This window comes from Eschrichtius robustus, chromosome X (genome assembly GCF_028021215.1).
Source record: "Eschrichtius robustus isolate mEscRob2 chromosome X, mEscRob2.pri, whole genome shotgun sequence".
NCBI classification, from domain to species: Eukaryota; Metazoa; Chordata; class Mammalia; order Artiodactyla; family Eschrichtiidae; genus Eschrichtius; species Eschrichtius robustus.
The window spans coordinates 61,827,296-61,842,362 of record NC_090845.1 but is presented as its reverse complement, the minus strand read 5'-3'; the positions used below and the strand labels follow the sequence as shown (position 1 = coordinate 61,842,362).

The window sequence follows — 15,067 nt, the reverse complement described above, 5'->3', positions numbered from 1 at the left end:
TATGAAAAAGAATATATATATGCATAAACTGAGTCAGTTTGCTGTACAGCAAAAATTAACACAACATTGTAAATCAACTATACTTTAATAAAATTTTTTTAAAAAGCTATGATGGGGAATTCCCTGGTGGTCCAGTAGTTAGGACTCAGTGCTTTCACTGCCGTGGCCCAGGTTCAGTCCTTGGTCTGGGAACTAAGATCCCACAAGCTGCGTGGTGCAGCAAAACAAAACAAAACAAAAACAAACAACAAAAAACTATGATGAGATGTATTTGACGCCCACTAGAATTTCTAAGACAACATCTTTATTTATGAAGCTGTGATAAGATGGAACTTTCAATAACATTGCTGGAGTATAAAACAGTACAAACCATATTACAGAACTGTTAGGCACTTTCTTATAAAATTAAGCATATATCTACCTCTTCCACTCCTAGGTAATTACCCAAGAGAAATGAAAATGTATGTTAACAAAAAGACCTGTACACGAATGTTCTGGGCAGCCTTATTCATAATAGCTAAAAACTGGAAATAACCCTAATTTCCATCAATAGGAAAACTGAAGAACAAATAGTGGTATAATCATATAATGGAATACTACTCAGCAGTACAAAGGAACACATTATTAATCAAAGCAAGAACATGAAACAAATCTGCCCAAAAAATCTTAAGTTGAGCAAAAGAAGCCAGCCACATGAAAAAATTATATGATTCCATTTATATGAAGTCTAAGAACATGTAAAATTAACCTATGGTGATAGAAGTCAGAAAGTGGTTGCTTAAAGTGTAATGTGGGAAGGGTGGATTGACTGGAAAGAGCACAAGAGAACTTTCTAGGGGAGATGGAAATGTTTTTTTATCATGTTTTGGTTGGTAGTTACATGAGGGCATACAACTATCAAAACTCAAGAAATTGAGCATTGAAAATATGTGCATTTTATTGCGTATAAACTTTACCTCAAGAAAAAAGTATATAGGAAGAAATACACACATAAGACATGAATCGAAAGATTAACAAAGTTAAAAAATGAGACTAAGAAAAATATATGCAACAAGGGATTAATATCTAGAATACAGAAACAACTCTTAAAGTCAACAGGAAAAATAACAAGAAAAACAAGAAAAAGTCAACCTGAAACAAAAAAACCAAATCAAAACAAAGGGTATGAGCAGGGAATTCACAGAAATGGAAAGAGAAATGGCCAGTAACACAAAAAGATGCTTAATTTCATAAGTAATTGGGGAAATACAAGTTCTAAAAAAATAACATGCAATGTTCAAGATAGGGGAAAATAAAAAAGGTCAATAATATCCAATATTGTCAACGGTACAGTGAAACATAGTCTCACATATTGTAGGTATGTGCATACTGGGACAGACATTTTAGAGGACAATATTTAGCAGTATTTAAAAATCTGAAATGTGTACACCCTTCAAACTAGCAATTCCTCTTCCACGTATATAACCTAGAGAATACTCTCACTTGTATATCACATACAAGGCTATTGACTGAGGCATCATTTTACAATAGCCAGGAACTGAACAACCTAAATGTCAGTCAAAACAGGAATAGTTAAACAAACAAGGTAGACTTTGTATACTGTGGGATCCTAAATAGCAGTTGTAAAAATGAGGTAGACTTATATACTAATACAAAAAGATTTCAAACATATATTGCTGAGATAAAAGCAAGCTGAAAAACAATATATGCAGTATGATAGCATCTATCTTTAAAAACAACAGGAAACACCAATAAAAATATATACACAGAAAAACATCTTGAATGCTACCCACCAGGCAGGTAAAAGTAGTTACCTCTAGATTAGGATCAGGTGGTAAATCGAGGGGGATTTTATCTTCATCCATATTGCTTATGTTTGTATACCAGGAATTGATTCATGTATTACTTGTGTAATTAAAAGGAGATAAATTGATTTAGCAATGCCAAAATTTTAAAAGGCATATAACAAATGTATTACTAAATGTGTATATATATATATATATATATATATATATATACGTATATAGAAAAATATCTGGTGATGATAAACACCCAACTTAATAGCCATGGTCAAACAAGAGCCTGGCTGAAAACCTAAAAGGAAGATCTGGGGAGTGAAATGTCCACTGGGGACTTTATTTTATTTAATTTATTTTTTTAACATCTTTATTGGCGTATAATTGCTTTACATTGTTGTATTAGTTTCTGCTGTATAACAAAGTGAATCAGCTATACGTATACATATATCCCCATATCCCCTCCCTCTTGCGTCTCCCTCCCACCGTCCCTATCCCACCTCTAGTCCACTAGGGACTTTAAAAAGCTCTGCTATATTGCTGGAGAAAGCCATGTGCATGCTCAGGAAAGACCTAAACATGTCAGTAAAGACCTAGAAGGCCCTCATCTTGTACCTCTGGCTGACTCTGAGACCCTGCTCAAGAAGTAAAGACTAAGACAGAGTTGTAAAGAACCTTAGCATTGAAGGTAAGCCGCAACACAAACTCAGAGCCCTAGGCAAATGCTGGAAGAGTTATAGGTTCAAGGCATTTAAGGAAATGAGACCAATCACTAGCTAACTACTAAAGTAACTGAGCAGACACTTCCGTGACCACAAACTATAGGGAGTTGTAGAATTAGTCCAGTGAAGTCATTAAAGGTATAAAAACAGTAAGTTAGATTTATTTTAGGAATACAAGATGGTTTAGCATCCAAAAAGCAATTAATGCAATATACCAACAGAAGAACCAAAATAATGTGATCATGTCAATAGATGATGAAAAAACATTTGACAAATTCATGATAAAAACACTCAATGAACTAGGTATAGAAGGGAATTTCCTCAACCTGGTAGGGGCATCTGTGAAAAACCCACAGCTAACATCATACTTAATAGTAAAAGACTGAATGCTTTTCCCCTAAGATCAGGAACAAGACAACAACATCCACTCACGCCACTTTTATTCAACACTGTACTGGAGGTTCTCAGCAAGCTTGCAGGCACAAGATCAATATACAAAGCTCAATAAATAATTTGAAAATGAAATTAAGTAAAAACAATTCCATTTACAAAAGCATTGAAAAGAATAAAATATTTAGGAATAAATTTAACAAAAGAAGTGTAAAACTTGTACTCTGAAAATTAAAAAAAATTCTATTGAAAGATATTAAAGAAGACCTAAATAAATGGAAAGACATCTGATGTTTATGAATTGAAGGACTTGAAAGAACTGAAAGATGCCAACACTCCCTAAATTGATCTACAGATTCAACACAATCCCTGTGAAAATCCCAGCTGGCTTCTTTGCAGAATATGACAAGCTGACCCTAACAGTCATATGAAAATGCAAAGGACCCAGAACAGCCAAAACAATCTTGAAAAAGAACAAAGTTGGAGCCCTCACACTTTCCCATTTCAAAATTTATTACAAAGCTACAGTAATGAGGACGGTGTAGTAATGGCATAAGGATACACACATAGATCAATGGAATAGAATTGAGAGTCCGATTGCTTCTTAACAAGGATGCCAAGACAATTCAATGGGTAAAGAATAGTCTTTTCAACAAATGATGCTGGGATAACTGAATATCTACATGCAAAAGATTAAAGTTTGGACTGCCACTTTACACTATATACAAAAATGAACTCGAAATGGATCTCCGACCTATATTTAACATTGAAAACTATAAAACTCTTAGAAGAAAACAGAGACGTAAATCTTTGTGACCTTGGATTAGGCAATGATTTTTTAGATATGATGCCAAACACCAAGCAACAAGAGAAAAAACAGATGAATGGAATTCATCTAAAAATTTTAAATGTGTGCTTCAAAGGACACCATCAATAAAGTGAAAAAGCAACCTAAAGAATGGAAGAAAACATTTGCAAAGCATATAACTGATATGGGGCTAGTATCCAGAATGTGTAAAGAACACACACAACTCAACAATAAAAAGATAAATAACCCAATTTAAAAAATGGGCAATGAATCTGAATGGACATTTTTCCAAAGAAGATAACACGAATTGCCAAGAAGCGCATGAAACATTATTAGCCATCAGGGAAATGCAAACCAAAACCACAACGAGGTACCACTTCATACTCACTAGGATGGCTATAATTAAGACATAATAAAACTAAGAATATGGAGAAATTACAATCCTTTATATATTGCTGGTAAGAAGGTAGAATGGTACAGTTGCTATGAAAAACAGTCTGACAGTTCTTCAAAAAGTTAAACATAGAGTTATCATTTGACTGAGCAATTCCACTTAGGGATATACCCAAGAGAAATAAAAACACACATCCACACGAAAACTTGTACATCAGTGCTCATAGCAGCATTACTAATAAAAACCAAAAGTGGAAACAACCCAAATGTCCATCAACAACTGAATGGATAAATAAAAACTTAATATATTCATGTAGTGGAATATTGTTTGGCAATAAAAAGGAATGAAGTACTGATACATGTTACAACATGGATGAACCTTGAAAAGATGTTAAATGAAAGAATCCAGTCACAAAAGATCACATATTGTACGATTACACTTATATGAAATGTCCAGAACAGGCAAATCCATAAAGACAGAAGGATTAGTCACTGCCTGGAGGTGGGGTGGCGGGGGCTGGACAATGGAAAAAAATGAGTGACTGCTAATGGGTATAGGTTTCTTTTGGGGGTGATGAAAATATTCTAAAATTTATTGCAGTGATAGTTGTACAACTTTGTGAATATACTAAAAAAAATCACTGAATTGTACACTTTAAAAAAGTGGGTTTTATGGTATATTAATTACATATTAATTTTTTAAAAAAGAAATTTAAACAGCTACCATATGACCCACGTATAACACTCCTAGGTTATACCTAAAGAGAAATTAAAACATTTGTCCACACAAAAACTTATATATAGATGTTCACAGAGCAATATTCAAAATAGTCAAATTGGATACAACTGATGAATGGGCAGACAGAATGTTGTATATCTGTACAATGGAATATGATTTAGCAATAAAATGAAGTAATGATACACACTGCAACATGGATGATACTTGAAAACCTTATGTTAAGTGAAATAAGACAGTCACAAAAGACAATAAATTATATGATTCCATTTGTATGAAATATAGGTTAGTGGTTGCCTAGGGCTAGAAAAGGGGGTTGGGATGGGGAGTGTCTGCTAATGGGTATGAGTTTCTTTTTGGAGGTGATGAAAATGTTCTAAGATTAGATTGTGGTGATGGTTGCACAACTCTGAATATACAAAAGTCCATTGAAATGTACAGTTTAAACGGGTGAATTTTATGGAATGTGAATTATCTCAATAAAGCTGTTAAAAAAAACTCAGAGGGCTTCCCTGGTGGCACAGTGGTTAAGAATCCGCCTGCCAACGCAGGAGACACGGGTTCGAGCCCTGGTCTGGGAAGATCCCACATGCGGCAGAGCAACTAAGCCCGTGTGCCACAACTACTGAGCCTGAGTGCCTAGAGCCGTGCTCCACAACAAGAGAAGCCACTGCAATGAGAAGCCCGCACACCGCAATGAAGAGTAGTCCCTGCTTGTCGCAACTAGAGAAAGCCTGCGTGCAGCAACGAAGACCCAACACAGCCAAAAATAAATAAATAAAATAGATAAATTAAAAAAAAAAAACCTCAGACTGTACACCTAAAATAAGATAGAGGAGGCAAAAGAACCTTTAAAAATAGTCTTGGGCTTCCCTGGTGGCACAGTGGTTGAGAATCTGCCTGCCAATGCAGGGGACACGGGTTCGAGCCCTGGTCTGGGAGGATCCCACATGCCACGGAGCAACTAGGCCCGTGAGCCACAACTACTGAGCCTGCGCTACTGGAGCCTGTGCTCCGCAACAAGAGAGGCCGCAATAGAGGCCCGCGCACCGCGATGAAGAGTGGCCCCCGCTTGCTGCAACTAGAGAAAGCCCTCACACAGAAACGAAGACCCAACACAGCCAAAAATAAATAAATAAATAAATTAATTAATTAATTAAAAAAAATAGTCTTAAGAAGGATAAATCTCAAAGTACAAACATAGAACAAAAAGGGCACTTTTAAATACATTCAGAACAAAAAGCTGAATGAGGAAGAAATAGGTCTCTGCCCTGTGCCAGCAGTATAATAATGATAAATGACAAAGAGGTAAAATTCCTCAATTACTATTTCTGCTTCTGCCTTCTCAGTTCCCAAGAGGGAACTGAAGCCCAGTATGAGTAAAGAACTCATTGTAGTAAGGTAGTAAGCAAGAACTCAACTACTTTAATAAGAGTTCAAATGTCTTGGACCAGATGAATTATAGCTGAGGGAACTGAGAGTAATTTCAAACAAGAACACTGAAGCTATGTCAATGATATTTGAAGAATCACAGAGAAGGATGTTCCGGAAGACTGGGCAGATGTAATTTCAATTTTCGAAAAAAGAGAGGTAAGTTAATTCCATAAATTACAGACCAGTCAGTTTGATATAAGTCTTCTAGATTATTATAGGGATGGCTTGCAAGAACCTAGAAATGGAAGAATAAGCACTAGAAGCCAGCTTGAATTCACTTAGAAAAAGTCAATTTAGGCTAATCTTTCTTTCTTTTTTGTACCGTTACTAAGCTGGTAGCTATGAAAAATATGGTAGACATATAGTATATCTGGACATTAGCAAGGCATTTGACAAAATCTTTTATGAGATCCTTAAGTACAAAATTGAGAAATGGGAGCTGGTTGTTAATTTTTGTTAGCTAGATTAATAACTGCTTGAAAGACCATTCCCAAAGCATGCAGATTACCAGGTCATTATCATGCTAGACGCAGGTTTCTAATAGCATATACCATGGGGTTCTCCTAGCCTTAGGAGCTTCATCGTTTATATCCAACCACTTAAATGAAGATATGGAAACCATGCTGATGAGGTTTATAAGTGACAACATCTGGGAAGGAGAGTGAATACTTGGGATGACAGAATCAGGATATTGATTTTAATTATAAGTAGTTGGGGGTAAAACAAAACAAAACAAAAACTAAAACTTGCCTGGGCCAGATGAAATCAAACCAAGGACCAGATCCAAATCTCATACCTAAATTAGAAAATGAGCGCAAGGGAGAGAAACAATTTTTCACTGTTTCTGAAATCAGCCTCAAACTTGAATTGTAGCTACTGTTAGAATGTGACCTGAGATATTCCAGTCAAGACACCAACAATAGCACGAAGAGTACTGGAAGTTTTTATCTATGACTGTAGCCTTAATTACTCTCACCCTCTTTTAGACGATCCCCTTCGGCCTTGGTTTTCTTCTGTCTTTCTGATCCAGCAAGGTCTACAAGATGCAGCTTGGAGCGAAAGCTGCTATTCCTGTGATGATAACAGGACACAAGTGAGAATGGTACACAAGCTTGAGGGTAGGTGAGTATCAAAGCTCACCTGCCGGCTCTCATTTTCTTTCACGTCAGTCCAAATGGCTCCATTCATTACTCATGCTCAGAGTACTGATGTCTGGTTATTTTTCAAATCAAGAAGCAACCTATCATTCAACTTTAGTAGAACTAATGTTAAAAATCTTGACTCTTACTTGTAATTTGAACTTACTTGTCACTTTTCTTTCTTTGCTCTATGGAGATTGTAAAGATGGCATGAGATCGGGATGACTGGGAGTTCATAGCTGTGGAGGCCACAGTCCTACAGTTGTTGCCCTGCTCCAAACAGGAAACAGTATCCAGGGCAACTAAAACAGTCTTCTCAGTGAGTCCCACAATCTAATTCAGAGAAAGAAAAAACTCTCTTATGATTCGACTTCAAATACTTCATCAGAGATATAAGGACTGGTGGTTTAAAAAATAATGCCTTGATGTTCCAGTAGAACCTCAATAAATTTAGTCATGGTAATAAGGGCTGGGTTTTTAATGTTTTTTTTTAAATTTTATTTCGTTTATTTTTGGCTACGTTGGGTCTTCATTGCTGTGTGCGGGCTTTCTCTAGCTGTGGCAAGCGGGGGCTACTCTTTGTTGCGGTGCACGGGCTTCTCATTGCGGTGGCTTCTCTTGTTGTGGAGCACGGGCTCTAGGCGTGTGGGCTTCAGTAGTTGTGGCTCGCAGGCTCTAGAGCTCAGGCTCAGTAGTTGTGGTGCACGGGCTTAGTTGCTCCACGGCATGTGGGATCTTCCTGGACCAGGGCTCGAACTCATGTCCCCTGAATTGGCAGGAGGATTCTTAACCACTGTGCCACCAGGGAAGTCCCATAAGGACAGTTTTAACTAGCAACTCTGTGATCACTGCAAACCAAGGTCTCCAATCTTCGCTGGGGACCTCCAAAACAAGGATGCCAGTCAATACTGGAGCTACAAAAGACCTCTAGATTTTATGGTAGCAATGGTATGTGCCTTCCAGGGAGCCCCAACTGAAGGTAAGTTTTGGCCCTAAGGACAGCAAGGGCCACACGAATAGCTATGGTTATTTCTCTTTGCTACATTCTCCTCCATGTGGCCCTGTGTTCCTCCCTATATCTTGGACCCATTTTATACCTCATATTCACTAGGGAAAATAGCATGGTACAATTTCCACTAGGCTTCCATTAGGAAGCCAGGAAAACAGGGTCCTAGGCTTGGTACTCTATCTACCCAGGAGAATTTGTATAAGTTAAAATCTCTTGGAGCCTCTGGAGATTGAACTAGATGATTATGAAGTCTCTTCTAGCCTCAATATGCTATGATTTTATTACCCCATAGCTCCCAAACCTATATCTGTGGCCCTAATTTCTAGTCCTATACTTCAAATTGCCTGCTACTTACACTTTGACATCAGTAAACTATAAAACCAAACTCATCTTCCTTCCACCAACACTGATTCTCTCCACTACTTCTTCGTTTCTACTAAGATCTCTATTCTCAAAACCTCAGATTCGCCTTTAATTCCTGCTATTCCCCCCATATCTCACCTATCACCAACTCCCAGCCATTCTTCTTTTGAATCCATTGTTTCCTTTTCCTTTTCACATCTACCTGCCTAATCCAGGCCCGTATTACTTCATGCCTGAAAAATAAGGCAAAGTTTCCCTAAATTTTCCTTCCTCATCCTAGTTTTTCTCCTTTTCAATCCATTCTTGTTTAGCCTTCCGAAAATCCTGCTTCCTAAAATGTCACCAAACTCCTAAGCCCTATGCTAGATAATGAGGGTACAAAGAGATCTTAAGATACTCTCCTAACCTCCCGGGAGCTAACTTAGTCGGAGATATACACGTAAGATAAAAACTTGGTAAAAGTAGCCAGTGCAATCCTTCATTCGGAAATATTAAGTAGCTTACATACTATTCACAGGGATAGAAACTAAGCTCTTTAGCCTGGCTTCATAATCTGGTCCTAACACATCTCCTATTACTTCCCAACCCATATCCTCTAATGCAGACAGACCGATCTAGTCTTATTACCCCCAGGAATATATTTTCTGCTTTCCTGCTTAAGCTATTCCTTACTACAAGAATAACCTTACTTCTTTACTTACTTATATTCCATCCATCCCAACTGAAGAGTGCTCACAAACTTGTCCTTACCCTCCCCAATTTGAGTCAGAAACTTAACACTTCTCTGTATTGCAAATTTTCCCTCAAATAGTGCTTGGGATTTAATTCCTGCCTTGGTATAGGACACATAAAAGATCTTAGTACTGGGTCAAGAGCCGGCTCAGTACCAACATTCTTTCTGGTGACAGCGTGCATTTTACCCAGGTTTCTTATCCCCACTATCCAAACTGTCTTTCTGTATCCCACGCTTATCAGGCTTTCAAAATAAGTCTGATGCTTCAAGCCTTGCTTTAGTGCCTGGCTAATGACTTAACGACCCAGAAGGAAAAAAACTTCAGTAGCATAGGCATCTGCCCCTCAAGCACCTGCACCCTAAATTTCAGCTTTCTCTGCAGGGAAGAGAAGAAGGAGAGAAAGATGGATAAGGTATTATTTTACCAAGTTTTCCTAAGTCTGTACTACCCTATTCTCATCCACTTCCCACCTCAAATTCTCCCACTCCTGAATACTCAAGCTGCTGCTAGAACCAAGCTCTGCCTGTTTTCAACACTGGCTCCTGGATTTGGTCCACTCCCATATACAATACTCCCAACCTTGCCTCAAACTTTGTTCAGCTACAGCTCCTCAGCCTACATCTATACCATGTGATGGAAGCCTCTCAAATAAGCGATCTCTTCTTCCTATGGTACTTATAAATTTAAAATTTTTGTATCGTTTTACTTTCTAAATATCATTCCAGAGATCTAGCACAATGTCTATTACAGTGTTGTCTAACAGAATTTCCTATGACCATGTTTTATATCTGTGCTATCCAATACAGTAGCCACTAGTCACGTAGCTATTGAGCACTTGATATGTGGCTGGTAACTGAGGGACTGAATTTCAAATTACATTCAGTTTTAGTTCATTTAAGTTTAAATAGCCATTTGTGGCTAGTGGGTACCATACTGGACAGCCCAGCCTCAGAACTCTGTAAATAGCCAATAAATATTTAATTGATATTAGCATTCCTTCAAGAGGTAATAGGAAGGTGATAAAACTTCCTTCCCCACAAAAGTTCCCATCTAGGAATTCTAGGTTAACAAAGGGAATTAGGACCACACAAAATCTGAAAGACTGAGATGTTAGTAGTCATTTAAAACCACAGTGGCAAATAAAAGGAGTGTGAACTTTAGTAGTGGCCACCATTTTAAAATAACGTCAAATGAGAGAAAAACACACCTTTATGCCTTCCTTAGGATCCTCCCGTATATTTATTTGAGGGGCTTTCTCACGAGATGCGCACAGAAGATCCAAGATTTCTTCATTGTAAATCTGGTATTGTTGAAAACAAAGTGGTAAAAACAAGATGTTAACAGTGGTAATTGAGGAGTGGTGGGACCACAGGTGATTTTTAAAATTCTTTATGACTTTCTGTATTAAAAAATTTTTTTTCAACAAACATATTATTTTTATAATTAAGAAAAGGATTTTAACCCTACATGTAACCATTTGATACTTATAGGAATAAATTCACATATTACTCGTAACAAAATTGAGACTGCTCTCTTGAGAGAGTGTTTCTCAGGAATAGCAGACACAATGAAAGCTACATGGGGGCCCAAATTCAGTTCTTTGATGGTGTCATGACAACATCACCTTCACCAATTTTGTTAAAATGTAAGCAATGGGTCCTTAGTGGAGGGTGGAAGTGGGAAGCAAAAGGGAGAGGTAGCAACCAATATTTCAACAACAACCAGAACTTTAAGTACTAAAACAGTGTTTGCACATAGTAAGCACCACATCTGTTTGCTATTATTGCTGTTGCTACTATTTAATACAGCAGGTTCCTAAGTTATTTTTACATTTGGTCACCTTGGCCACAACTGGGTTAATCAAGAGTTTCAAGAAGGTTAATCTTAATGAGGTTTAACTCCCCATCTTCCACCTCTATACCTCCTATACCAACTAACATATTGAGATTCAACTTCAGGATGAAGTATTCACATACTATGTATAATTGCATGTTTAAATTATATACATTTAATTATTGCTCCTTAAAGATAAGACATCTTAGCACTGCTATGGAATCAACCAGCTAGTTACCCAGAAGCCATAAGTTCCCTAACTATGTGTTTCTGGTGTCATGAGGTCAGATATAACTGGTCAGTCTACTTGTATACTAATATATAATAGGATGAAAACACCCACCAAGGCAGGGACTTCTATCTGTTTTGTTCACTGATATATCCCAAATACCTAGAACAGGGCCTGTAACATGTAGGTACTCAATAAATATCTGTTGAATAAACACTCTGTCATCACTTACACAGCTCAATACTTCACCCAATTTTTATAACATTCTTCATGGAGTAGCAGCATTATCACTCAAGCCTCGAAACACTAAAGGGATATCAAATATTTTTCTACAGACTCTACAGGGAATCAATAATAGAGGCCAAACTGGAATTAAAGGATTCCTATTATCTTTTTATATGGGAATGCCAACTCCTCTAACAATCGGATTAAACAGACTATTCTGACAACAGGGAAAGAACTGGGTGGGAGCCAGATCCAACTGAGCCAGTAAGTTTTCTCTATCAATTTATTAAAATGCAATTTACTAAAAATGCAATTTATTAATTTGAGTTATGCCAGGAAAAACCTGATTTGTATTTATTTTTCTACCCAAAGACAAATTTGAATTCAGAATAATTAAAGATAAATCATTTACCTCCAAGTATGATACTTTCAGAGTAAATTCGAAGTCACTCTTTTTATCAATTTCTTGGAAGAGCAGCTGTATTACTCTAGGAATGACCCCAACTGTTGGTTCATTTTCTTGCTCTGCAGTGTATGCACCGCCCATCGAATAGGTTTTTCCAGAGCCAGTTTGCCCATAGGCCAGGACGGTTGCATTGTATCCTGACAAAATAGAAGTCACATGCGCGGCGGTGCTCAAATATTTTCATCCAATCAATACACTCTACTTCCTTCAGCAATTACTTGTAACAAAATTGAGACTGCTCTCTAAACACAAGGGTCTCTTAGGAATGTCAGACACAAAGAAAAGTTATATGAGTGCCATGACTTTGCACTACTCCAAATAAGCAAAGAAGAAAAATATCAAACCTGAATGTGTGCCTCTCTTGATAGCCCTTAAAAGCTAGGAAGTAAAACACTTAAAGATATGACTGAGATAATGAAGGTGGCCAAGTCACTGTCTAAAAGCCATTCAGAGTTTTATAATTCTACTTTCTCTCTACTTCGAACAATTCTAAATTAGGGCAATTAAATGAAAGTTTTAGAAGCTGCATAAATAGAAGGGATTCCAACGTGTATTTCTTTGATTAACAGAGTCTTCATTCGAAAAGGCAACAAAGTTGCTTTTTACAGTCAATGAAAGCATCCCTCCCTATATGAATTCTCAGACTGCATTTGGACCGTATTATCAGGCTCTTCATAGAAATGTCATCATTTAAGTATGATTCAATGTGATATGTGTCCTTTGCTTTTTTTTCTTTTTGAAAGAACTTATTCACCTAAATGAAGACCTTGATGTTCTGGAAGATCTTAAGATGTTAAATTGAGATTTTCACTGTAATAGATTGCTAATATCACCTGGCATGACTCTGGGACAAGAGAATAACATTCCATAATCTTCTGCAATACCACAGATATGTATATATAGTAATAAGTGGGGAAACCAAGTTTCAGTACTTTTTACAAAAACTCAGGGTGCTGTTGACCTGACTGAAAAATACTGGCTTTATCTCTGCAACTGAGAGCAATGTTAACAAAACACATAGATATTGGAATCACTTTCTACTTTATATTGCCTCTAAAGACTATCATTCTCATAGTTTCCCAAGTTAAGAATACTAAAGTAGAACTATAGTGTTCTTACTAAGCTGTGAAAGGTACATTCTGAGGAAGATAACAAGATAATGAAGGGCCTGGATACCATATTTTTTTTTAGGACTGGCTAAAGGAAAGGAGGGATGGTTAATTAGAAGAGACTTAGAATCAAATAATGGTCCTCCAAATGTGTAAATAGGAAAGATTAACTTTATATTGGAGAAGCCTGGCAGACATCACCTTAATCATATGATCAAAATGAACATCAGTAGTAATGGAACAAATCAAAATCGTGTGCTGCCTGATAGAATTCAATGAGAAGAATACAGCATCACTTCTGTGATATTCCTGCTAAAGATATATTGATACAACCTGAATCTAATCATAAATAAACTTCAGACAAAACAAAATTGAAGAACAGTTTACAAAATAATTGGCCTGTGATCTTCAAAAGTGTCATGATCATGAAAGTCAAAAGAAGACCGAAGGAGTTTTATAATAAAGGAGACTATAGAAGTAGTACAACTAAACGTAACATATGATTTTGAACTAGATCCTTTTGCAACAAAGGACATTATTGGGACAACTGGTGAAACTTGAATGAGGTCTGAGGACCAGATGGTAGTGAGGTAGCAATGCTAATTTCATGATTCTGATGGTCGTATTGTAGTTACGCAGGACGAAGTTCTTGTTTGTAGCAAATATACACTGAAGTATTCAGGGGGCCATCAGGTCAACAACTCAAGTCAAACGGTTCAGGAAAAATAAGTTCTTTATGCTGTTCTTGCAACATTTCTGTAAGTTTGAGATTACTGCCTTAATAGTTTAAAAATTTGAAACAAAGTATTCAATGTGTCCTGAGCCATGACATCATTTTAAGAAGTGAAAAAAAAAAAAAATGTGAATAGCTGTTGCTTGGAAGAAGGCTTCTGTTTGTCTAGAGGGATGAACTAACATCACTGGGTAGAGATTACAGAGAAGCAAATTTCACCTCAATATAATCTAAAACAATTAGAGTTGTCCAAAACCAATCAACAGGACTACCCTATGAGCCAGTGATATCCCTGTTAAAGAAAAAAATTTTAACCAGATGCTGGAAGGTCACTTAGAGATATTGCTAGAAAGTATTTTTCTTTGGATGGAAAGTTAGACTAGATGATGTACAAATATCCCTTTCAACTTTAAGGGACTAGTATGCCATGGTTCTGCTTCTTTTAAACAGCCCTCTGCTTTGAATCCTGAATAACCACTGTACTAGAATAACAATTAGACACCTCTCAGGCATTGCTCCCTTCTTCAGAACTTTGCCATGGTCTTCAATAACACTAAAGCCTTAGCTTCTGTAATCAAGATTATTAACTGGCCAGGGTATTCGGGGGCTTTAGGAAACCTCAAAGGTTTTAACTTTTAAAATATTTTTTCTTAAAGATAGGAGCAAAAAGTTTAACATTTCTAATGTATTTAAAAGTATGGGGACTTCCTTGGTGGTCCAGTGGCTAAGACTCCACGCTCCCAATGCAGGGGGCCCTGGTTCGATCCCTGGTCAGGGAACTAGATCCCACATGCTGCAGCTAAGAGTTTGCATGCTGCAACGAAGATCCTGCACGCAGCAATGAAAATCCCGTGTGCTGCAACTAAGACCCGACGCAGCCAAATAAATAAATAAATATTTTTAAAGTTCACAAAAGAAAAAACACAAGTGATAAATGTCAATAAAATA

The 15,067-nt window shown here is 37.0% G+C and overlaps 1 protein-coding gene across 3 annotated transcripts in view; it reads right to left on the bottom strand.

Annotated features, from left to right (window-relative positions):
• The window catches only part of KIF4A (kinesin family member 4A), a 125,598-nt gene that overhangs the window by 109,334 nt on the left and 1,197 nt on the right, over positions 1–15,067 (bottom strand). For all 3 annotated transcript variants that reach the window (XM_068533729.1, XM_068533730.1, XM_068533727.1), the window contains 4 exons: positions 12,224–12,414; positions 10,732–10,824; positions 7,585–7,751; positions 7,256–7,350 (listed from right to left, as the gene is read on the bottom strand). In XM_068533729.1, coding sequence (XP_068389830.1) covers positions 7,256–7,350; positions 7,585–7,751; positions 10,732–10,824; positions 12,224–12,414 — 546 coding nt within the window. The remainder of the gene's footprint in view (positions 1–7,255; positions 7,351–7,584; positions 7,752–10,731; positions 10,825–12,223; positions 12,415–15,067) is intronic.